Below are 25,737 nucleotides of genomic sequence, written 5' to 3' on the forward strand. Positions count from 1 at the left end.
TTGCTAAATCGAGATAGAATTCTGTTCTGAATATTTCGTGGTTTTATAAATGGAGTTTTATAATACATCGGAATATCAATCCGCCTGTTTTAAATTTATATTTATTTCAATCTTGGGCAGTGTTGCCAATTTAGCACTTTTAGTGCTAGATTTAGCACTTTTTTAACTCGTTTAGCACCGAAAAAAGTGATCTAGCATATTTTTTAGCACTTTTATTTTTTCACGATTTTTATTTAATGTTGGGTATTTTGGTTTCATTCACAATGACGCATTGAAACTTACCTATATTTCAAGCTATTAATTTGATTTTCCCATGTAAAAAAAATGTCCGATAACATTTAAATAAGTAAAATAGCCCTAAAGTTCGGCCGGCTCATGTCAATAATAGACCTAATTCGAACATTTTTTTTTAATTACACCCACTTCGGTTCTTAAAGTGTAAAATTACCCAAATAGGATGGAAACTTTTAATGGGAAATAGGTCCCAACATTGACCTATGTAGAACATAGTCCGCATAAATATGTTCTATCATACGAGAATGCAGCTAAAACCTTCAAAGTATCGAAAATGTGGTAGTACTTTGATATGAGGGCTATGTACAAATCTTGATCTAAATTGATAATTTTCTTTATTTTCCCAAAATGTACCGAAAACCAGGTGGTACCGTTATATAGTACGTATAGTAGTATATAGTACGGTATACATTTTTCGTAGGAAGTTGTTCCATCTCCTTAGAATCATAAGTATTAAATTATGGTACATTCGGTTGAAAATGCCAAGATGCCGAATAATGGGAGTACCGCTCTCTGGTGTGTACCCTGAAACATGGACCAACATTGATAATTTTTAGTAGAAAGATTTTCTGCAAAATATAAAATTGGAGCCATTGAAGCCTTCAGCCGTGTCCACAGGATCAAAAAAAAAAAAAAAAAATGTATAAAAGAGGTATTGCTCTACGGAGGCTAAACCGAAACCCATATGATAATTTTGGAAATTATATTTATCACAAAAAGAGGGCTCCTCTAAAAATAAACCAATATTGATCATTTTTAGTAGGAAGACTTCCATGGAGAACGCAAAATACAAAATTACAGCAAATTATGTAGGAAAACGTAACCATGATCTTCAAAATGGAATATGGAATGGAATATTGACTGCCCTAAAAATGACCAACATATCCTATTTCCAATACCAAACCTTCTTGGAGTAGTGGCAATGTATGTGCACAATTTCAAATTCTGACGACGGCTAAATTGACATAGAATTTTATTCTGATTAAGAATAAATGGGGTCTCAGGAGAATATTTGGAGGTGATGGAAACAAATTTAATATTCACCCACCCGCCTTGTGAAGCGTATAATGAACTTTAAAGTAATATATATCTCATTATTGTGTAAAAACATATTTCTCCCTATTAATTTTTTAGCACTTTTTAAATTTTTTAGCACTTTCTAGCATTTTCTTAAATAAAATCTAGCATTTTTCATCAACAAAGTTTTGGCAACACTCATCTTGGGTAACAATAGGTTCGTTCGTTTACTCAATAATTTGTACGAATTTGTACAAATTATTACAAAATGTTGTTCGTTTACCCAAAAGTCCAGTAAAAGAGAGTGAATTGAGAGAGCAGATTTGACAGTTGTGTTACTGAGTATTTGCAAATTCTTACAAGGAAAATTTACTCAGTAAGAATTTTCTTGTACCATCAGCTGATATTTAATCAGCTGTTTTGTTATGTTTTGTAAACAAACAAAAAATTGTTCTCAAGAAAATTGATTGTTTTGTGAATTTTATTTTGATTTTGTATCATTAAATACCAAAATGGATGAAGAAAACGCAAGTATTTAAATATAAGAGTAATAAAAGTAATTGGCGAACGATTTTTTAGGTTCCAAATCGAAACAAAAAAGTGTGCATCCCTAACATGTCTGGAACACCATCGGTTATGTCCACCCCCATATCAATTGCAGATACAGGAATAACAGGTCACAACCCTTTTAAGTGTTTATGGGGAACAAACAACATCAATTTTCCGCTTGTTATCCATTTTTCTAATAAAAATGCTGTCTTATAGTTTGCGCCAATTTGTTTGTTGTTTTAATCAGCTGTGTCGAAACAATCTTTTTACTGGATGTTGTTCGTTTACTTTTTGCAGTTTTCTCTCTTGAAAAGGAAAAATTCGTATTTACTCTCTGCAAATTCTTACTGAGTAAATATTACTGGGAAAGTAAACGAACGAACCTAATGAATGCAAAAACATATGGGTTCATATTTTGGAATAGCCTCCGACCGAAACAGCAGTAATTTCGCATATTGAGTTTTGAGAGGGCTGAAATGCATAAATGTTTGTAATATGGGCCGTGTTTCGAACAGGTCCCAATTTTTAAAAGTGGTCCACATTACTCGTATTTTTTAAAAAAATATTTTTTTCTATTTAAAAATAAATTTCGGCTTAAAAAATAAAACACACCCATTGTAATTATAGCTAAACGTATGTTTTTGTTGTAGAAAATAAAGAACCAGATAACTTCTTTATATTTGAGGAAAAACAACGTTTTCGACTATTGTGCTAAAAAATATTTCAATCACATATTTGCAGTCAGAGCTTAACAAAATTTTCAACATTGCAATTATGTATCACTAATTAGGAAAACATGTATCAAAGCGGCGTTATCATATTTCAAGCATTTGGTCCCCATTAGACTCATAGTCCACATTACCCGAAGTTATTCTATGTATCTAGCGACAACATCAAATTGACTCTTTTTTACTTTTTTTTTAAATTAATAATTGGCATAGGGAATTCGTGCATCGACTCAATGCACATGAAGCTTCTATTGTCATATAAGTTATATTAAACAAATTCAGCTTGGAGTTTCTAAGAAAAATCCAAAACATTGTACTCTCTTTTATTATAAAGAAGATTGTCATTTGATTTTGTCATTGCAACATCCTCCGCTTTAAAGAATTAATTTAATACATTTAATAATAAAACAAATCATTATTAATTAAATTTCGAAGCATTTCAAATTAAAGTCACTGTGTGTGCGGCGTTAATAAATTACGAATAATTTATTATGATTTTATGATAGCTTAGAGAATATACCATCAGCTGATTTAATAAGCAAATCGCCAAAGGCTTCGGTCACACCAACACATTAACAAAATAATGACGTAATTGTTTATAAGCTGCTACAAAATATTAACTTTATGATTCATGACTTATGGTTTATAATCTGATATGCATATTTTTTTTCTCGAAGCTGTAATTTGATTGCAGTTCACAACAAAAACCGATCAAGCATTTACCTCAACCGTTACTTCCTATTTTAAGCATAGGTAAACTAACGGTAACTAGTTTCACTTAACTAGTATTTGCATGCAATCCACGGCATAGTTTATGTTATATTCTAAAAATGAACCTGTTTTTAATAAGAAAACCAAATCATTAGTTTAGGACATCACCTTGAATATTTTAATTATTAAATAAGATCCTTTAAACTGAAATAACCTTGAACTTTCAACAATACCATGCGTACAGATTTAAGTTTAGATTTAAATGATAAATTTGTTCATGCCACAATTAAATTATTTTGTTGATTTTCTGACATGGTTGTTTATTGTATTTAAACGAATATTTATTAAATTAAGCAAATATGGCATAATACAATAAGTTCTGAAACTCGTCCGCAATGCAGCAAAAAAATGTGTATTTCATAGATGATTTAAGAAAATTTAATTTAGAATTTTTAGTTTAATTAATGTTTGTCTTCATGATAAAAAGCGAAGGTAATATTTTGTTAATTAATAAAAATGTATGTTTATTTTAAAATATATTTAAATATTTTTGAAAGTAAAAATGCCTTTAAGTTCGGCCGGGCCATTGCTAGACCATCAAAGTACCTAAAAGGTAATGGGGCCTCCAATGGAAAATAGAGCGGTATGGTAACAAATAGCTCCAATTCTCAATAGTAAACATCCTAGATGTATTATCAATGTGGACAATTTAAAGGTAGACATACCTAAACATACTTAAAAGGTAGACATACCTAAATCGACATATACAGGGTAAGAAAAAAATCTGCAACAAAGTCAAGCGCCATAATTTTTACCCTTTTTAATTTTATTGAATGAAAGCAAAAATGTCGGAAATAGCGTCAAAATTTTGAATAAATGAAACCACCGGGGAAGCGCTTGCTTGAGGTGATCGACACTTTGGTATTTTTTAGTGCCAACTTTGCTTTCCAAAATACTCCAGACACAATAGACCAACGGATTGGTATCAGGAGATGTTGGTGGCCATTTGGCCATTTACTTTGGTATTTTTTAGTGCCAACATTGCTTTCCAAAATACTCCAGACACAATAGACCAACGGATTGGTATCAGGAGATGTTGGTGGCCATTGTGTGCTGGAAATGAAGCGAGGAACCTCATTTTGTAATCATTCTTGGGTGGCGCGTCCACCATCGCACTCAGGATGGTCCTGTTGGACAGAATGACAAATTCAATACGCTCTTTACCTTCGGTGTTAGATATAGAGAATCTTTTAATACCTACCATGTAATAATCTCTGCCATGAGGTTAATGAGGGCACATTTAATGGGCCTCATCGGATTATCCGTTTTTTGACTCTAAGTCAAATTTTAAGATAGGTTTTACTTCTTCTGATTTATAAAACGAATGGAATATCCGTAATGATATTCCATAACAAGTAAAAAATGTAGGTAGCAGTTACCGACAGATATGTTCTATCTACGGAGACACAGTCTAGTGTCGAGGTGTCATTAAATGTATAATTTTCATTAAATCTGCAATCAATGAGTAAAATAGGATTCGCTTCATATGAAATTTAAAATCTTTCTAAATTTTTAGCCTTTGAAGTTTGGTTAAAAAATAATACGATGTACGATCAATGGATCAATTTGGAAATTGATAAAGCTTGGATCAAATAGGACATCCATCAATTCACTTGGTATTGAATATAGAAATTTAATTTTTTTACCCTTTGAGGAGTGTATCCACATTTTTTATCTTCTAACTTGATTTAAGTTTGAAAAAAAATTCGATGAGAAAATATTGGATAAAATCGGTTACTCTCTTCGAAAGATATTGAGCGCCCAAACCAAGCAGACACACGTGCTGTCATTTGTAAATCTACTCCAAATTGTCTGAAATGGATTTGGTCCAAAGAAAATAGAGGTCAAATCCAATATTTCAATTAGACATACGATGTCAAAAGTTTGGACAAAATCCATGACGCCCTTCGGGAGTTATCGTGGTCAAGCATTTGTAAATGATCCACAGACTGTCTGAAAGAGATATGTGGTATAATACCGATTTTACGCATAGTTGATTTTAATAACATTATTAGTACACCAAGTCTCTCAAATATGCGAGTAATCTATTTAATCCCCATATTCTGACCGATTTTGTCTTTTTGGTCCATCACGTTTTACCACAGTTACTTTCGTTGATGCGTAAATGCCAATACACATCGCTCGATCCCCTATCTTTTTCGACAATTTTTTAAAAATTCAGCTTAAAAGTATTTTCAGGACATTAAGTGATCTCATATACTTAATTGATGAAATATGTAATCAATTTACTTGGAATTTAGAAATGTATTAAAAACCTTTACATTTTAATGGCATTATATGTTACCCTTTATCATTGTAATTATTTTTCGGCGGCTCAATCTTATCATGGAGTTGGGGTACAAAGAAATTTCTAAGCTAATTAAATTAACAATTATCATTTCCGAACGAAATGATTTATGTCCATTAATCCAATCAAAAATGATCAGGCAGGTAGCTAAAAGCTTCCACACCTTCAGCTATTTTCACAGTTGATGCAAATTAAGTCAAATTTTATCTCATCAGAAATAAGTAGTTTGGCAGAAAAACAAAAATCGAAGATAAATCTCCGTGTCAATAGTAACCGGTTTACATCCACACGAGCAAGCAGAAAGAACATTTTGAAAAGTTCGATTTTTTTATTGAAAAAAATGTTCGGACAATATTAGATTTAAGTCACCGAACTACGACATTAGACACGAAGACCCATCAATACAAAAATAATTTGAGTCATTATTGGTTCGATTGACGAGACTACTGCTCGACTTGATTTACTACTGGATTTGTGGTTGGCTGTGATGCTGTCATACCAATTGGCCAAGTGACGTCATTCAATGCGAAGAATAGCGCAGCACTCGAGTGAAAACAACTGCAATTTATTTGTGATTTTTGGTTGGATTTGTTGGTCGGTTGTCTGTCTGTCTGGCTGTTCGATTTATTTTTTATGGACTGGACTGGAGACTGTCACAGAAACAGTAACGAAACCAACAACAACAGCGCCATCAAAAGCTGTAGTTTTTTATGGTCAGCGTAGATCACACTTTTTGGCCATGATGTCCATTCAAGCTGTGATATGCGACATGTCATACAACACCGGCACATGTCACTGTATGCGTGCGTGGGAATTGTTTATGTGTTTGACACTGCTGTTGGGGCTTTGGATGATTTGTTGTTGTTGTTGCCGGCGAGACAATGTCTGAGAGAGCCATCTCACAATTGGCTCTTTGTCGTGTGCCTTCTTGTAGTTCGAAATTTGCCAGGTGAATGCGAATTACAAACAATAACAATTTTTTAACTATTGTGTACAACAACATTAGAGATTTGTGTGAGTGTGTGCTTTCGATAGCATAACATAAAATAAGTCCTACGTCTTGTATAACATGTGCTGGGGGCAGGACACGTGCTACCATTGATTGTCACAACTTTAAACCGTAAATCGTATCAGTCAGTCTTAGATTATGAATAATGGGCTAAAGTGCATTGTGTGACACCGAGTAGACCAACACCAAACACCCGCTTTTTCCAGACGACTGGTTCGTGTTGTCTGTCGCTTCGTTTAAATCACTTGTCTTGTTGACAACACCAACAGTTGCTTGTTGTTGTTGCTGCCTAACGTTTGGATGTATGATTGGTATAAATTGTACGATTATTGGCGACCGATAGTTAGAATTCAATGGAAAAACATGTCACTCTATACACACGGTGATGAGTTAACTCACCCAAAATTCAATGTAGGCGACTTTGCAATAAAATGTAAAAAAACTGAAATAACAAATAAAAACAAACAACAGCAACAAATTAACCAGACAAACACGCTCTGTATATACGTCTTGTGTATGTATGGTCGCTATGCATATATATGGTATATCCCGATATCGAAAGTAATGACGTGTTGTCGAAGCTTACATGCCACCACAATTTGCATGTGTGAGCCACTGAGTCTGTGAATCATTTTTAAGATCATCATCTTGTGTAAATATTCTAAATGGTCGACTATTTTTAAACTATTCCTAATAATGGAAATTCAATATGTTTGTTGCTCTTCTTTAAGATAGAGAGAGGTCCAAGCTGAAAGCTTTGGAAAATTTAATGATTTATTACACTGTGGGTTGAATGCAGAAAAAAAGCGATAATAAATTTAATAAAAATCCAAAATAAAAAAATGTTATTTTTAATAACAGTGTTCCGCATTTTTTATATTTATACTCTTCCACCATAAAGAGGATGGTTAAGTTTGCTATTCCTTTTGCAAAATATCTTTATCCGAATAAATTTATATTTCGATTAAGGGAATCCCCCCCCCCCCCACAATTCTCGATTTTTTATTTTTAAGATTTTAAATGGCCTTGTAAATGAATACCAATGCTTGTTAATGATTGTAACTTTGCACATATATTTTTGAAGATTTAAAGAGGAAGAAAAATAATTTACAAAATTTTGTTTTTGTTGCTTTGTTGTTATTTTTTTGTGATCAAAGAAAAGTCCTTATTTTTGATGGCGGGCATGATAACTCCTCACTGGAACATCGGTGTTAGAAAGAGTACATGTCTGGCTCTCGTATGAACTAGGATTATTGACTTCGCACAACAATTAACAAAATGGCGGAACTTTTAATTTTCTTTTTTTGGAAAATCGCCTATTTTTGACCACAAAATAAGTTAAAAAATAAGGAAGATCTTCACCGATTGGCTTTATCCTTGTTCATACGAGAGCTATACACTACCAGAGAAACGTGTCAAAATTTGGGACCGATTGGATTATTAGTTTTTGAGTTATCGTGCCCGCCATTGGCTTCGAGAAAAATGCGTTTAAAGTTTGAGAATCACTCTTGCCGTCCCTTGATGCTGACACAATAAATCGGCTATATCTTCAAGAGTTCTTGAGATTTTCACTTGAAATTTTGTAGGAACATTCTATAATTAGAAAACATTCGAATTAAATAAAAAAAAAAATTGACACCGAGAAAGGGGGGGGGGAGTCCCTTAAGTCATGTTCGTCTGACTGTTCATTGAAATAGCTTTAAGACTCGGATAATATTACTTTGAAATATGCCCATACATTGCAGCAAGTCCTAGGTTGTTTGGTATTGAAAATGGGCTATATGGGCCCTCAATTTAGTATAGACCCGGTACCGTCCCATTTTTCCAAAGAAGTTGGTGTAATTTCGTATTTTGACACGTAAAACATTTGCCTCTTCTTATCGAAGGGGTTCGTGCAAAGTGATATCGCTAATGCTAGGTTTGGGAATATATATGTATTAGCGAAGTGCCCGCTACTTCGTATGCGAAAAGGGAATACAAAACAAAAAATAATTTTTATATAGAAATCGTGAATACTGTATAATTTGTTGTGCTATAATTTCGAATTCCACCTATATTCCTACATCTAATATCAAGTGTAGTACAATTTAGTACTCTGGATACGCATAAGCACTGATTTCCGAAATTTCGTTCTTATTTCGAATATACATATTCAAGAGTGATCAGAATTCCAATTATATATTTTAAGTACCTACATTTTTCACGGTTAGTTCCATTCAGCACTTTTCGAACTCATAAGTACACATTTGCAAGAAAACCTCCATATATTAAACGTACTTTTAATTTTACTAAATTTAGTACCACTTAGTACCCATAAGTATAAATTTCCTAAACTACCTGAATCTTAGACTCTAACAGTCATTTTAATTCACAATTTCAAGATTCCTGCTCTATATGTTCACCTATATACAACATGGACCAATATTAGTACTTTTCGTACCCATTAATACGGATTTCCAACACTACCTCAATCCTACAGTAACAGTAATTTTAAGACCAAATTTTAGGATTCCCATTCTGTCCGTTCACTCAAAACAAATTGTACCATATTTAGTACACTGTAGAGCTTTTCATTTCTATAAGTACGAAATTCCAATATTACCTTAATCCTGTAATTTTAATTTCAAATTTAAGTTTTCCATATCCATCCGTTTACTAAAATATACAATTTAGATTTTAGTGAACAAACTTAGTACTAACATAATCACGAATTTTCAAAACAATCTCCATACCTTAATCCTGCATTTTAATTAATTTTAATTTCAAATTTCAGGATTCCATCTTTATCCTATCACCCAAATGCGAATTGTACCAAATTTAGTACAATTTAGCACTTTCCGCAAATATTGAATACGATACCAACCTCAATCAGGACACTAATACCTATATATGGGAAAAATTCTTAAAAATGGTTCGGTTTTACTTAACGACTGGTTCGGTACACTCGTAGCTCAATATATATTCAAATAGAAAAATCACAATAGATTCTCAATTTGGGAACTGTTTTGATCTGACTGATTTTGTGAGAATGATTTGCACTATTACTACCGAAAAAGCTTTTGTCCGTAGGCATACTCGAGAGTATGGTACGTATTAGAGAAATCATTCTTGAACGACTTGGTATGTTATTAATACCTTATGTCTCCTGAATTAGAACACTTCTTATTAACAAATTTTATCGCAATTTTTAATTTGACAACATTGGTTGGTTAACACTTGAAGAATGTTATCATTTATAGAGGGGGCCCTAATCAACATTTCTTCTCGTATATTCCCCACTGTGCACGGCTGTCTCTTGTGTTCTGCGAATTGAAATTTGAAACAAAACAATCGAGAGACTGTTTTAGGTGACTTCAATACAATGACACAAAATAAATAAATAAACAACAACAGCAGCAACAAAAACATTTGCAAAAATTCTATACTGTTTTATTATTTTTTTTCAATCTCTCAGCTTTAATAAACTAATAAAAAACAAGTGTTGTGGGCTAACTGAATGGCGAGAATGAAAATGGCAATAAAACAAAAATTAAATAAAGACAACAAATGAAAAACACAACTAAAAACAATAACAATAGCAATGCGAAACATTCACACACAGAAAAAAAGCAGAACCCGAAACAAACTACCTTTTTTCGAAAACATGTTTGCAGCGATCGATCGGATGTGTTGTTGTTATTGTCGTACGTCTGTATGTCTGTCACTGTTGTTGTCGCCGACATACGTATACGGTCACATCTCCTATCGAAGCGACAACAACAGCTCCATCAGCTCCAACACCACCACCAGCCAACGTACTGCAATCGGCCAGCCAGAGCCACCAACCAACCGATCGACCAGCCAGCCAGTCAGCCAACAACATTCAGTTCTGTTTATGCGGGGTTTTCTAATTTCAGTGTGATTTTGGTGCTCGATCGAAACGTACGTCTTTCTTAAGCTTGTTCTTGATTAACAACTGAAACTAAACGCGAAACGCTTAAAGCTAAAATAAAAATAAAATCTAAAACACAAAGAAAATCTAAAAAAAAATTAAACGAAACAAAATTAACATTTTGAAGCTGTGATTTTGACTCACTGGAAGAACGAAAGAAGCAGCGAGTCTTCTACTAAAACTGTGAAAAGAAAGCCGAAGAAGAAGAAATCGAAACACTTCGATTCAGTTTAAAAGGAATACTGAATTCGAAAAAAAAAACAAATAAGAATATTTTGCAGTGACCGTTACAAGTGATCATTTGAATTTAGGTTAGTAAAAAAATAAAATAAAAAATGCACATAAATTCGAAGAAAGAAAACACTAATTTGAAATTAAAAACATAACGGTTTGCAGTTTAGATTTTTATTCAAAACGGAAAACTAACACTTAATAGTGTGAAATGTGATTTTTATATTTTTTTTCTAATTTTTCTTGAAATGGAAAATGGATTTGGAAAAGAATTCGCAATTGAGTTAATTAATAAATTAAAAAAAAGGATAACGTGACCATTACAGCTTTTAGGAATTTTATCCATATGATTTAAAATTTGATTTCAACTAGTAGCTGAATTCACTTTGCCTCGATAAACATATTTTCAATGTGTTTAGTAGGAGAAAATAGGAACACTTTGGTCATAAGGATTTCATAACGATAAGTTAAAAAATTATGATGTAAAGAACATTGACACTTTATATTTGTGAATAATATCAGGTCAATGAAATTTAGGGGGAAAAATCAACAGGCTTAAAATATTGAGACTGAAATATTAATGCCAACAAATATGTGATTCAGAACCTTCAGAACATGTTTAAAATATATTTAAAATAAGTGGATCTAGACAATTACTTTTATTCGATCAAGTCTTTTGGAACTGAATTCGACTATGGCATGGACATAATTTTTTCAAAGATAATTAAAAATTGTTTAATTCTAATTCGAAGGTTTTGTACTTCAAATTGTATTATTAGTAATCCGAAACATGTAATTGGTGGACCTAGAACCTCACATGAGTGATATGTATAAACATGGAACTACTCGACAACTTATCTACTCATAGAAGGTATATCCCACATACATACTATTTTTTCCCGCTAAGTTTTTTAACATACAGGAAATGGTATAAAATCTTTATATAGGGGCTATTCAAAAAAAAATTTCCTACATTGAAAATTGTCTGCGGATACAAACCCAGAATTAAAAATTACCACCACTTCAACTTGCAGAATGCCAAAAAAAAGAGTTACGTTATATGGGCTTGGGCGCAGCTTATAACATTCTTGCGAAAATGAACATAACTCGAATTAAAAATTTACGAAATTCATATTAATATTATTTGAAAACGAATTACAAATGAATTCATTCAAACTCCAAATTATCGTAATTCAAATTACAAATATTTGAAGTATAAAAAATTTGATTTTTTATATATTATTTCAAAGAAAAATAAAGTAATTTCTTCCAATTACATGAAATGGTTTAATTCTAAGTTCGACTCCATACAAAATATATGTATTACAACAGCTCAAAGTTTTCCTTAAAAAAAAAAACTTAAATACAATTTCATGAATGGTAAATGTGCCATTGATCTGTGACAATTTTCTCATGGGCGTTATAACTCACACTTGCATACAGAATAAGTTGTAGCAGAAGAGGAAAAAAAATACCCAGCCATAAACAAATTTACAACAAACACCTTGTAAATTTGCATTTTACCGGCAGATTAATTGTTGCATGACACCAGTGTTGCCAATTTAGCACTTTTAGTGCTAGATTTAGCACTATTTAAACTCGTTTAGCACCAAAAAAATTGATCTAGCACCTAGCATCTTTTTTAGCATTTTTTATTTTTTTCTGGATATTTTCAAAATTGTCCGTCTATTTGGTTTCATACCAAAAATTTTGCCGTTTTTCGATTTTTTTATGTTTTACGATATGAGTTTTATTTAAATGTTAAAGAAGTGTCAGTAAATCTGTTACCAGGTAAAAAACCGGACCCGGCCGAACTTGTTATAAACACCATGTTAAACACCACCCTGCACCACGTGGTGTTTATTAAAATTTTCTTAAAACATGGTTTGGTACCCCATATGGTGATTGTGACATTGTCTGGTATTAGGTTGCTTATTTGAAAAAAAATCATGAGGGCGGAAATTTTATATGGAGTATATAATCAAATATAGAAATTGTCCGCATAAATATTTTCTAACCTAACAGAGCTAAACCCATCAAAATACCGAAAATAGGTCGATACTTTAAGTCAGCCTCCAAAAACGCGCAATTTGATATTATAATATATTCTATTAAAAAACGTCCCCGGTCGCTCCCTGGAGGCTATCTATCTAACACGGCCCAATATTGATAATTCTTGGTATGGAGATTTCCTTCCTAATGAAAATCAATAATATCAAATTGAAACCACTTCGGTTGAATAACATGTCTAAAGTCACCAAACCACCGAATAATTGAGGTACCGATATATACCAAAACGTGGAACCACATTGATAAGGTTTGGTAGACAGTTTTTATATAACTGCCATAAGGCTGAGGGTATATAAAAACTGATACTGTGATACAGTGAATATGTGCCTCATCGAAATATTGATTTCAGAAAATTTGGAGTCTATTTACGCATGTCCGTCCGTCCATAGTCCGACTGTCTGGTTGGTGCGCACGATAACTCTCGAAGGGAATAATCGATTTCATCTAAACTTTGCACATCTTAATATTGCTTCCAAACTTAGTTTAAGTTCGAAGATGGTGAGTATCGGTCCACTCCTTCTGGTACCTCAACCACAAAATGGTCAAAATTTGCTAAAAATTAATTTCATAATAATATGCAAACTGACCGATTTTAACGAGACTTTGTACAACCTATTATCTTTACCACGCCCAGATTAAGTATGAAGATGGGTCCACTCCTTCTGGTTCCTCCCCCACAGAGGGTCAAAATTTTCTATATTAGTAAATCCAATATCAGGCTAATGGAATGTCCGATTTGAAACAAACTTTGTACAACCTATTATCTTCATCAAGTCAAGGTCAAGAAGGAAGATGGGTCCCATTGGTCCACTCCTTCTGGTACCTCCCCCACAAAGGGTCCACATTTTCAATATTCATAAATTCAATATCAGGCGAATGGAATGTCCCATTTGAAACAAACTTTGCACAACCTATTTTCCTTACGAAGTCTAGTTTAATTTCGAAGATGAGACCCATTGGTCCACTCCTTCCGGCGAATTATTATTGCATTGGTATATTATCTATACGAACCCTATATCAATTCCGAAGGTTGGACCCATTTGATTATAAAACAATGGGTCCAACCTTATCAACATTAAATCCGAAACCTCTTTGATAAAACATATTTCTTATATAAATCTAATAATAAAATCTATGTGTAATTCCGAAGACCTCCGCAAGCCATAGGTTGGGGCTATATATCTGTCGGCAACACCAACTGACACTTTTTTACTTGTTTCCAATGAAAATCCAAAATATGAAATTATAGCTATATATATTTCATTATTAATTAATTAAATTAATTTTATAAACTTTTTAGCACTTTTATTTGGCACTTTTTAAAATTTTTTAGCACTTTCTAGCATTTTTTTAAACAAAATCTAGCATTTTTTATTGACAAAGTTTTGGCAACACTGCATGACACCCACAGCTACTGAAAGTACGTTAACGTTGTTGTTAATTTTAGTAGTAACTTTTTTTTGCACAAATTTTAAGTGGACCAGACAAATGTAAAACAATGTCTGCTAAATTGTTATGGGTCTTTTGCAGAAAGGAAAATTATGCTAAATTTGCTATAATTTTTATATAAAATCGGACTACTATTTGTTGTTGTTATTTTGTGTAAATAGTACTTAGTCACACCAAACAATTTTAATTTTTATATAGAAAACCTCAAAATAAAAACCAATATCTAAATTTAAATGATTTTATTTAGATACACATGTGATGAGTACATACAAAATAGACAATGATTTTTGTAAATCATTGTGCTATATTATTTTTCATTCATGACATACACATAATTCGGATATTTTAAATTAAATTGTTACTAATAATTGCCTTTTTGACATTAGTTGCTATTTTTTATCTGCATATGTTATGTGCAGGAACGAAATGTAAAAATTAATTAAAACTATAGACAAATCGATAACATATCTGCTTATACCACTATATTATATTTTTAAGTAAATTATTATTATAATTTTTATTTACAATATATCCAATACTTTCACTTTAAAACGCAAAAGCAAATACAATAATATTTAAAATTTATTAGAGTTGTGGGTGTTTTATACGCCGCCATCAAGCGGATTACGGCTTATTCCACTGATTGCTCTTGGCCATTACTGATATTGGCATTTCAGTTTTTTTTTCTCAAATAAATGTAGAAAACTAATCTGCAATGCAAAACTTAAACATTCTATTTCCGCTGACCTATAGTTGTTGTACAAAAAACTGTAATGTACAGGGGCGTTTTTTGCGTAGTGACTTCTTAAAAAATCACTAACAAATTTTGGGTCACCAAATCGTTGCAAGTGCATTATACTATTAAATAGTAAAGTAGATTTAATATGGTACATAGACAATAGATTAATGCAAAAAAATGTTGACGAGAATTAATATGTTGAAAAATATATGTTTACACAATTTGTCTCCACAGTTTAGTTCGAAATGTATTCCTCGAGAAATACACAAAAAATCGGAGATTTTCATTGATATTCACGTTGTTTTTATTATTTGTTTCAAATTATAACAATGTTTATTACAGCTCATTGCACCTAATGTGCATCTACTTTACTAAATCTAGATTGGTGGCAATATGCTCTTATACAGAAACTGCTTCCAATAGACTTTTATATAAAAATACCACAAATTTAATACAAAGATCTTCAATGATCGTCTATATACAGGAAAACCATTTAAAGCTCATTTATATTTCTTTTTAAATTAGTTGGGTATCCAATCATGTACATATTAGGTCCATCTACATTTTTGTTCTATTACTCCACAAAGTATCACCATCTTACTGAATTAGTTCACCGAAATTCTGAGCTATGCAAATTCGTGTCAAATTACATCTACATTTAAGTAGATGATTTACCTACTGTAGCCTGCCATCTATCGTGGCCTAGAAACAACACAACGTGCATTTTGTACAGTTGTTGGGTGTCCTTACTTATTAAGTGTTCCCATTCCCATATATACGCAATTTTGTTTTATCCCCATGTGTTAATGTTGATACCAGGATGCTTCAGCTACACAATCCAATTATATTCTATATATTAAGTTCATATAGATTTTTCAACCATTACTTATCTTGGCAGCATATGGCTTCCATAAAGCATCGCCAACTTACACAATTAGTTCCAAAAAATTCTGAGATATTCAGATTTGTGTCAAATTACATCTACACTTAAGTAGATGTTGTGTCTACTGTAGCCTATCATCTATCGTTGCCTAGAAACAACACAACGTTGCATTTTATACAGTTGTTGGGTGTCCTTACTTATAGCAATTTTCCGCTGTGTGGCGCTATACCAAATTTTGTTTTATCTTCATGTGTTAATGTTGATACCAAGATTGGTTCTTAGAATATCAGAAGGCGTCAGCTATATATCACCTGGATAGGGATGTGAGCATATCTTCACAAATTGCAAAACCATTTTGAAAGAAATTATCCTACTCCGCTGGCATTCCATGTATTTAGAATAGTTGCATTAAATTTGAACACAGAAAACAAGTCGAGGCTCAGCTATGTGATGGGGCTCTATCTATCATTGCCTAGAATGAATGCCCCCTTGAATTGTATGCAGTGGTTGTGGTACTTATTTATTTGTGTTGTCTAATGGGTGGCGTTGTCTCCTACCATTCATCCTCGTTATCGACGAGGTTGGTTTTCAGCTATAAGCCTCTTTTTACGAATATTCAACTACCACTTTAAAAAATGTTTCCTCCTCCGCTCGAATTTGGTGATCTATATCCAAATATGATGCAACTACCTTCTATATGGCCATCAAATGGCCTTCTTAAAAGGGGACTGCCAATTTGTATATAGGAAGAACATCAAACGAAATTTTATTTAGCTATTCACATACTCCTTTTATATAAAGTAGGCTTCCATCGGCTGTAAATATATTGAAAAGTGAATATCAATCAAATAGTCGCCATGTGTACGCTAACAGGACCATATAATGTTCATGAAATTGAAGTTGCTAACGGATTCTATCCTGGAGGTATTGAATAAAACTGTCACAATTTGAGAATGGGGATGCTTCTTAATAATAACTATGCGGTAATATTCGTGTGTATAAGGAGTTATATATGTAATATTTACCTCCCCGGGAAAGCTTTTCAATATTCACAATTTTATTCGATCTACACCTCTTCATCTCCCCTTAAGGCTATGTATTTCCATTGCGACTAGTATGTTATGGACTTTGTACCGATGTTTAAAAAAAAATCTTGACAATTATTTTAAAAGTTGTGGGAGCAATTGTGCTATTGTTTGCATGCTAAAACGATTGATTTTCATTTTCACTTTGACTGGCCAATTATTAGTGTCAGACAAATGTGATCCTTTTATGGCATTGTGTCATCAGATAGCAGCACATAGAAAATCGCCCACGAATCTAATCAGGCGTTTAATGCACGCTATCATCATCATCAGCGACATCATCAATTTCACTTAGCGGGCGTACTTAGGTCATTTTGCAAAATAATGCAAACACACACACAAACAGATCAAGCGCTCCAATCTAGTAATTAACAATCCATCTAGCGAACGAACTATTTTCTATTTTTTGAGTGTTAAACAAAAGCGTTTCACCGCTTCATCAAGTGATGACGTGATCGAAGCGTTAGAAAGAGATGTTGCTGCTGCAGCAGCCTTTTGCTGTTATTACGTGTTTGGTTAATAGCCGTATTTGAATGGAAAGTGACAACTTGCGACATGTTACTAGTAGTGACTCTAATCGTAGGGAAGACTTTTCCGAACGTTTTTAATTAAGAATGCATGAGTCATTGTAATTAACACTTTAAGCTAGTATATACATATTTTATGACTTCTGGATTTGGATAGTTATATGGTCACGGAAATAAATCGGAACTCAAAGTGTTAGTGAATTCTCAACAAAAAATGTAGAATTTTAGAGGCAATCCAATATCTGAATTTCGACCTTTTGTCGCTGGGTAGAAAATGTATTTGCATCGTCGAATTTAGGATTTCTTCCAGTGACATATTCTAAATATAGGTCATTTATTCTAGATTTTATGGAGAACTTTGGATTTTGAACAATTTACTTGTTAACAAATTTCAAAAGTATATTGGAAAAATTGCTACTAGCTAATTTTTAAGGGATCTAATTTGTTTTATTGTTGAATATTCAATTAGTATACCCGAGAAGTTTACTAGTTGTCCACTAATCATTACTTGGTAATGGATGATGGATGTTCTTATCAATAACTAGTTCCAAGTCCAACCAAGCAATTTCCCATTAAAATTGAAGTGTGTGTGAGTATGTATAACAGGTGTTAGCCGTATTTGTATGAGTATATGTGTGTGAGAGTAAACAAATACAAATGCACACATACACACACACACCAACAACCTTTAATGAGTTTGCAACCTTTATGAGCGTTACTTTCCGCTTACCTAGGTAAGAGCAATCAAATTTAAGTGCAATTAAATATTTATGGTTGTTTTATTTTTGCTAAAAATAATAATAGGAATTATTAAAAAAATGGCCAAAAAAATTTAAACATAGAATGACCTCGAAATGTCACAACAACACATAGAGAGTAATTTGAACACATCAAGGATATGGACTAATGGTGGTGGCTTGCTGGTTAATGATTCTGGTTATGCATTGGCCAAAATGAAATGCAATCATTTAACCAAGCAGGTAATTTTATAACATTATCTGCCATGAGATGACCAAAATTTCATGAGAATGTATCACCTACACCCACTAACATCCAAAGTTGATAAGTGCTGACCGGCCGGCCTTCACCTGGTAATGTGAAAATTATTAAATTACCGAAAAAATATTAAAATGACCATATACACATTGAATACATCACCGAAATTCGTGTTTAAATCATCTCGATTGTTGTTCTAAAATACAGCGAGACACGCCAAGCTTACCTCCGCACACAAACACACACACACGGTCGCTTACTCACTTGATTGTAGCTCCTAAATTTAAGAATTGCGTCATTTGACAAATTGATTTTGTTTAGCAAAGATTAAGAAAAGCAAAATCAAAACATGTATTTTTCTGTTTGTAGAGGGAGGGGGATGATAGTCAATTGCGGGAAAGGTATCTCTCAAGACTTGTTGCCGAACATAAAAAATATTCTTTGTCAGCGAATCGAGCAACCGTCTGTGCGAAAAGAAAGTAAAATTTGATGGTCGAAAATGGTGATGATGACAACACCACATCTATCCACCAATAAAAAAACCTGTTAATCAAAGCGTTAAATATTTTTATTTAAAATACGTGGAAGATCACAATTCTGTTCTTGAAATGCTTGCTTAAATTTCCTGGATAATTATTGAACATTAACTATTTATTCATATGCAAATGTTAATCACCGATTACCTAAATAAATAAATAAAGAAGCAAATGAGCAAACACAAACAAAACAATAACATTCTAAATTGATGGCGTATGAAAATCACAAACGTGTTTTTAAGCCGGCAACAAAGCTCGCTTCGCAGTGGACCTGTAACATTTTGAAAAAAAAATTTAAAATTACGGATTCGCAAAACACCAGTCATGTATAATGAAAATCGCACTTAGATATAAATAATACACCTCCATACAATGTAGTAGTTACCTAAATATAGATCAAGACCAATGACCGAACCCATTTTTTCGTTCAAATACTAAGCTTTGGTTCAAATCGGATCATATTTACGAAATAATTTTCAGTAAAATGTTGATCATATTGTTGGGATGTATCGAAGGAGTGGATCGATGTTTTTCATATTCGAACCTTATCTAATTTTGGAAGATATATTACAAGTGAAAAATTTTAATGAAACTGATTACTACCTTTGGGACTTATAGTGCCCTTTGTAAATCGAGTTCCAATTGTCTGAAACGGATGGGGTCCAAAGAAACTCGGGGTTTAAAACCGATATTTCGATGAGGCACATTTCTATCGTAGAAAAGTTTATATGCCCGCATTAGCCGTAAGATTGAGTGTATAATGAGGAAAAATCTACAAATTTTTTAATATGTTGAGGATATAACTAAAGGTGTGGAACGAAATTGGGCCAAGTTCTGACATAGACCCCATATGAATTTCCCCAATTTTTTGTCAATATTTTTAAAGTTCTTGTCTTAATTTTTAACATATTTATGTGACACTTCCGATTATTAGATAAAAATTCAAGTTAAACGTACAGTGTATTTTAAGTATTTTGGAGATCCTAGTCGACTTTCAATGATAGGTATCTTCAATATGGTGTTGCGTATTCTAAGAGGAGGAAATTAAATATAGGACTTTATTTTGACTAGCACATATACTTGAAATGCTTAATACCGCCTCGTGTTTCCAGTTTTGTTATCTCTAATTTAACATTTGTAAGCTCTAATTTGACATTAGAGGTTTAAATACCCCATATCAGTAGATTTGTAATATAGGTTCGTACTTTAACATATAAGCACATATAAAATTTTCCGAAAGTTCTATGGAAACATGAATGAACCATCTGTTGTACCACCTTTTTTCGGAGAATGGATACCCAAGCTCAAAATTGAATGGATACCCAAGCTCAAAATGCATATAAAAGCGAGCTAACTGATGCTTCACGTAGAAGGGGAAGGTCACGAATTTGATGGAAATATCAAGTGGAATACAACATCTCGGAACATGGTCTTCCAAATTGGAAGAGCTGTGCACAAGACTGGCGCGCCTGGAAAACTTTTTTTAATCCGCCTTATGGAACAAATATTCTGTCACAAGCCAGAGAATTAGTTGATTTGGCTTTCCGTTTGTATTTTATCCAACCATAATTATTGATCAGCTTAATCTGTTCATTTTCAATACAAACATGTCCAATACCAAAATGATTCCACTACTCCAAATGTTGTTTTAGAATGTTGGTCTAAAAAATCGATCATACTTTTTGCTATTATTTGTTTATGATTTAAAATTCCACTTTAATCAAATCATTTCATAGTTAAAAATATACCAAATACAATTTAATATTTTGCTAATCTATCATAATCACAATATAAATAACTGATGTTGATTATATGTGAACACACACTCTCCCACATTTCTGTAGATTTTCCCACAGAAATATTGTCATGACTCATAAGGTCGTTCGTTCATTGATAAGAACGTAACAAATTGTTCAACAAAATCCAATTTCCACGATTTTGTTTTATTTTGTGTTTTGCAATAAACCATAAATACCGATGATAACCGTTAAAATGTAAATAAATAATAAAAATAAATGATTTCTAAATTTGTTTTTGGAATAAGTTACAAAATAATGACTTTTTTAATAAATTGTCATACAGAGATATACAAAATAAATATTATTATTATTATTGCAATGATACGATAATACATCCTGCTGTATTCGAATAGTGTAGTTAAAACGAATATTTAAGGTTTTCTAAAAATATAACGCTCAATATATTTGAAAATATAAAAATATTAATATGACAGAAACTGGATTCAAATTGAATGAACATGAGTTATAATAAAAGGCAAAAGAAATACCTTCCAAAAACTAAATTCAAATTTTGAATACTTATTAACATGTAAAATAAATCCAAAATATTTTTTTATTTGTTGTTTTTTCACATTTAAATATATATTAATATCCCATTAAAATCGCAATTTTTTTTCATTTCTATACCCCTTGTACAAACAAAGACTTGCCGCAAGTAAACTCGCCTAATCTAAATCAAGACTTATTAACATATAAAATAAATCTTATTAGTTAATATCCCATTCCTGTTCTTATATACACTACGCAGACTGTAGCCTGTTTACACAAATGTAAACAATCTGTTTGAGGTACCAAAAACAACAACAACAAAAATCCATCTTTTGTTTTTACCACTGGAGTGTTAAAAGTTAATAAACAAAAACATTAATGACAACTGTTTTTTTTTTCATCCATTCGAGAGTGAGAGTCCAGACCCAATTTGAAATGATATCATCATTTTAAAATATTGCCATGGCATAAGCCGAAAAGAGCGGGATCGGGAGCGAGAGAGTAGAAATCTATTATCAACATTACCGGCAAAAAACCGACCGTTTGTGTACCTTTGTTGTGCTGATAATAATTTAAAGGCGTAGCAAAAAACATTTGAAAAGGGGGTTGATCATTTCTTCTCAATATTTGAATAAATCAAATTTCGTGTTTAGTTGTAGTTGTCGGAAAATTCAAAATTCTAGCAAATGATATGAAGTTGTCTACATCAAATCATAAAACGATACTCCGTGTATATTTTCCCTATATGTTTCATTAAATCCAAAATTAAATTATATCTTCTCTCTCCATTTTCCCTTATTTGCAGTGGCAGCAATCCGAAGATATCAATCGTAAAAAGGAAATACGTTCGCAATTGTACAAGTTACGTGAATCTAGATTGCGTGATCTCTATCAGTTCGACATAATGGCGGATAGTAATGTTGCTGGTTTTGGAAAGGATCCTCTGGCGCCCAGCCATGGTGAATCTTTTGGCGATCAGAGTTTCCAAAGTTTGAAATCCAAGGAAATTCGTGATTCGATGAGTCCATCTGAATTGAAATTTCAATCGATGGCATTGAATAATCCCAGCAGTACTGGATGGAATGTCCAGTCATCGTCGGAGGTAACTCCAGACGGTAGAGGTTTTCGTGCCGAAACCATTGCCACCACTGATGGTAAGCCCTGCTTTAAGAAATACTAAATATTTAATTCTCAATCCACTCTCTCTCCCATTGTTTAGGTGTTGAACATATCAATGGCGGTACAGCTGAATTTAAGGGACGGAACGAACAACGTTCCATGGCCATGCAGGAGGGTGACGACAAGAATTTCGTTAAGAAAGCTTCGGAAAGTTCCAATACCCATTTGCAGGAGAAGGTTGTCATTGGCGATGAAAATTCGGGACGCACTGAAATACGTACCAGTTCATCGACATCGACCTCCTCCTCAAAGGTTTTCCAATCGTCATCGACTACCGAATATGAAAACGGCCAACCGGTCGATTATCATCAACCCAAGTATTTGATGGACTCCGTCCCACAACGTATGCAAGAGCATCCTCCTCAACAATATCAACAGCGCCCAACTCAAGCCGAACCACGCTATGAACCCCAATACTATGATGATCAACAGAAACAACACGTCCAACAAACGCAACAATATCAACGCAATCGTCAGGAAACCAACACTTCGCAAAATGTCCAGACCAATGAGACTCGTGAGCAGAATAAACGCTACGTGGATATGGATAAGGCTTCGCCAGAATATCAACAACATGTCCAATATTTGATGTCTCAACCGGGTGAAATTATTTCGAATTCTGTCGAGTATCCCAAGCCGAATGTGAAGATGATTACGACCGTGAAACGTTTACCCGACGGCACCATTGTGCGCAACAAACGCTATGAGACCGAAGAAACAACTCCCACTGCAGCACCATCTCAGACCAATGTCAGTACTCAGCAGACGGTAACCAACACCAACAACACCCAGAGGCGTGACTCGCAACAAAACTATCAGCAGCCAAAAAACTATCAGGGTCAACCACCCTCGGATCGTTTGAGGCGTCCCAGTGATGATGTTGTCGACAATGCCGAAACTGTGCGACGTCACACGACCACAAACGATGACACCGTAGAGACCAAGTACTCGACCACGAAAACATCTAATCGCAAATTTTCCACAGAAACCACTTCGGAGACAATTCACGAATACGATGATGGTTATCAGGTGCCAAGTGGTGGTCCACGTCCCAAGCCTGTTACAAATGATTTCAGTACCCATGGTTTCCCATCGGTGAGACCTAATAAGCCAACCCAAGAATTTGCCAATCATAGACCACAGGCAATGCATCCCACTTCGACTAGTCCATCACAAAAAATGACTTCTCCTCCACCAAGGGAAGCTGTTGTCCCGGTGCGTGGCGAATATGAGCCCACTGTCACTGAACGACGCATTCCCACTGAAGATGGAGAGGTGGTTATTGTCAGTTCGGAAAAGAAGCGTAGTGTCAAACACCAGACAAATTCTGAACGAATCATTGAAACTGATATTCGTTCCACCGACGACAATCGTCATTATGAACAAATTTTGGACACCACGAAGACCAATCAGGATTTCTCTACTCATGGATTTCCCTCAGTCAGAGAACCCCAACAGGCACCACAGCCTAGAACCAATCCGGATTACTCCACTCAAGGATTTCCTTCGGCAAGAGGACCACAATCTCATCATAATACATATCCCGATACTAGATCTCAACCATCTGGAGCCATGCAACCCACATCGGGTGCACCCAAAACCATTACAACCCCTGACGGTGAAGTTGTTGTAACATCCCAAAAGTCCCATACCACGAAATACAACACAAATACGGAACGCATTATCGAAACTGAAGTACTCGGGGATGATGGCCGCCCTGTACGCCGCATACCCGTCGATGTGGAATACATCAGTGATAAATATACTGTGACGACTCCTGGAGATCAAGTGCCATCGAAGGGATTCCCCTCGGTACGTTCACCAACTAAACCAGTGGCGGATTATTCCACTCCCCATGGATTCCCCTCGACCAGAGATATTCAAAAACCATCGACACCAGATTATTCCACTCAGGGTTTCCCTTCGACTAGAGACACACCTAAAGCCAGCAGTACTCCAGCAGCAGGGCAATATGTGTCACCGACAAAGACTCCAACATCGTCCACGCCAACCAAGAAACCATCACCAACCGTTGAAGCTACCGAACGTATTATACACAAGGAGAAAGAAGTGGATGCCGCCCACAGAGCCTTTGCCGCCTCATTGCGTAGCTCGTCTCCCGTTGATCAGACTCGTCGCGATAGTTATAGTACTGATGGACCACGTCACACACCACGTTCCAGTGTCTCGTCAACGAAAACATTTAGACGCGATATGCGTGAAGGTTCTCACGACAGTGAAACCAGTCGCATTAGCAGTACCACTGTCACCCGTCAGACCCCACCCAGGACAGTGGGTGGCAAGACGGTAGTAGTTACTGAACGTGTAACCTCATCATCGTCGCCGCGTGGTACTAAATCTCCTTCACCTGGAAAAAATGTCACCACCACCACAACAACTACAACCAGAACTGTGACTAGTAAACCCAGTCCAGTCAAAGATGTGCCGAAATCAGGTACGCATTCCTAAGCCTAAGCATATGTGAAGAGTAAATGGAAACATGTGTTCTCCAGATAACCACCAGCATACTACTACTACCACAACCACCACCACCAACAACAACAAGAACAATACCACCTCCTCCTCCTCCACTTCTGCAAATGATACTCTATCCTATCCCATTAACCCCGATTCTTCACTAACCATTACCAAAAAGACCATAGGCGACAATTTGGCGACCAAAAGCAATCAAATGCCACTGAGCGAGGTTATTGAGGAGCCATGCATTAAGAAAAACTATTCCCTGCTTGGTCCGTGCAAAAAGACCACTGCCAATGAACAGGGTAAGAAGAGATGAGAATGTGAATGTGACAAATCACGTGGTCTCTGGAAGGAAAAGAACAACCAACCAAAAACACCCTCCAAATACTGGCAGACCCACCTTTTCACCTTTACTACTCTAATGTTTTCCTCCCCTTCTTCTGCTTCTTCAACTATTCCACTGTACTCCTTTTTTAATTATTGTCCTTATCTTTGATTTTGCAAGGTGGCGAATAGCCATTAGCATGGTCTTGGCAATTAACCTCAAATTCACTTACACGTGGTTACCTTTCAATAAATTGGACGACAACACTTGGCATGGGCATCCCAATCAAAATTTAATGGAATTTGACACATGAATCTCACAACAGATTGGACGATCGCATG

General features: G+C 34.3%; 1 protein-coding gene across 1 annotated transcript in view; it reads left to right on the top strand.

Annotated features, from left to right (window-relative positions):
- The window catches only part of LOC133323031 (titin), a 67,755-nt gene that overhangs the window by 1,751 nt on the left and 40,267 nt on the right, over window positions 1-25,737 (top strand). The window contains exons 2-3 of the mRNA XM_061531988.1: window positions 22,217-22,565; window positions 22,631-25,045. Of these exons, the coding sequence (XP_061387972.1) occupies window positions 22,217-22,565; window positions 22,631-25,045 (2,764 nt within the window). The remainder of the gene's footprint in view (window positions 1-22,216; window positions 22,566-22,630; window positions 25,046-25,737) is intronic.

This window comes from Musca vetustissima, unplaced genomic scaffold, assembly GCF_032173495.1.
Source record: "Musca vetustissima isolate MV318-11 ecotype Yass unplaced genomic scaffold, APGP_CSIRO_Mvet_v1 utg3678, whole genome shotgun sequence".
Taxonomy (NCBI): Eukaryota; Metazoa; Arthropoda; class Insecta; order Diptera; family Muscidae; genus Musca; species Musca vetustissima.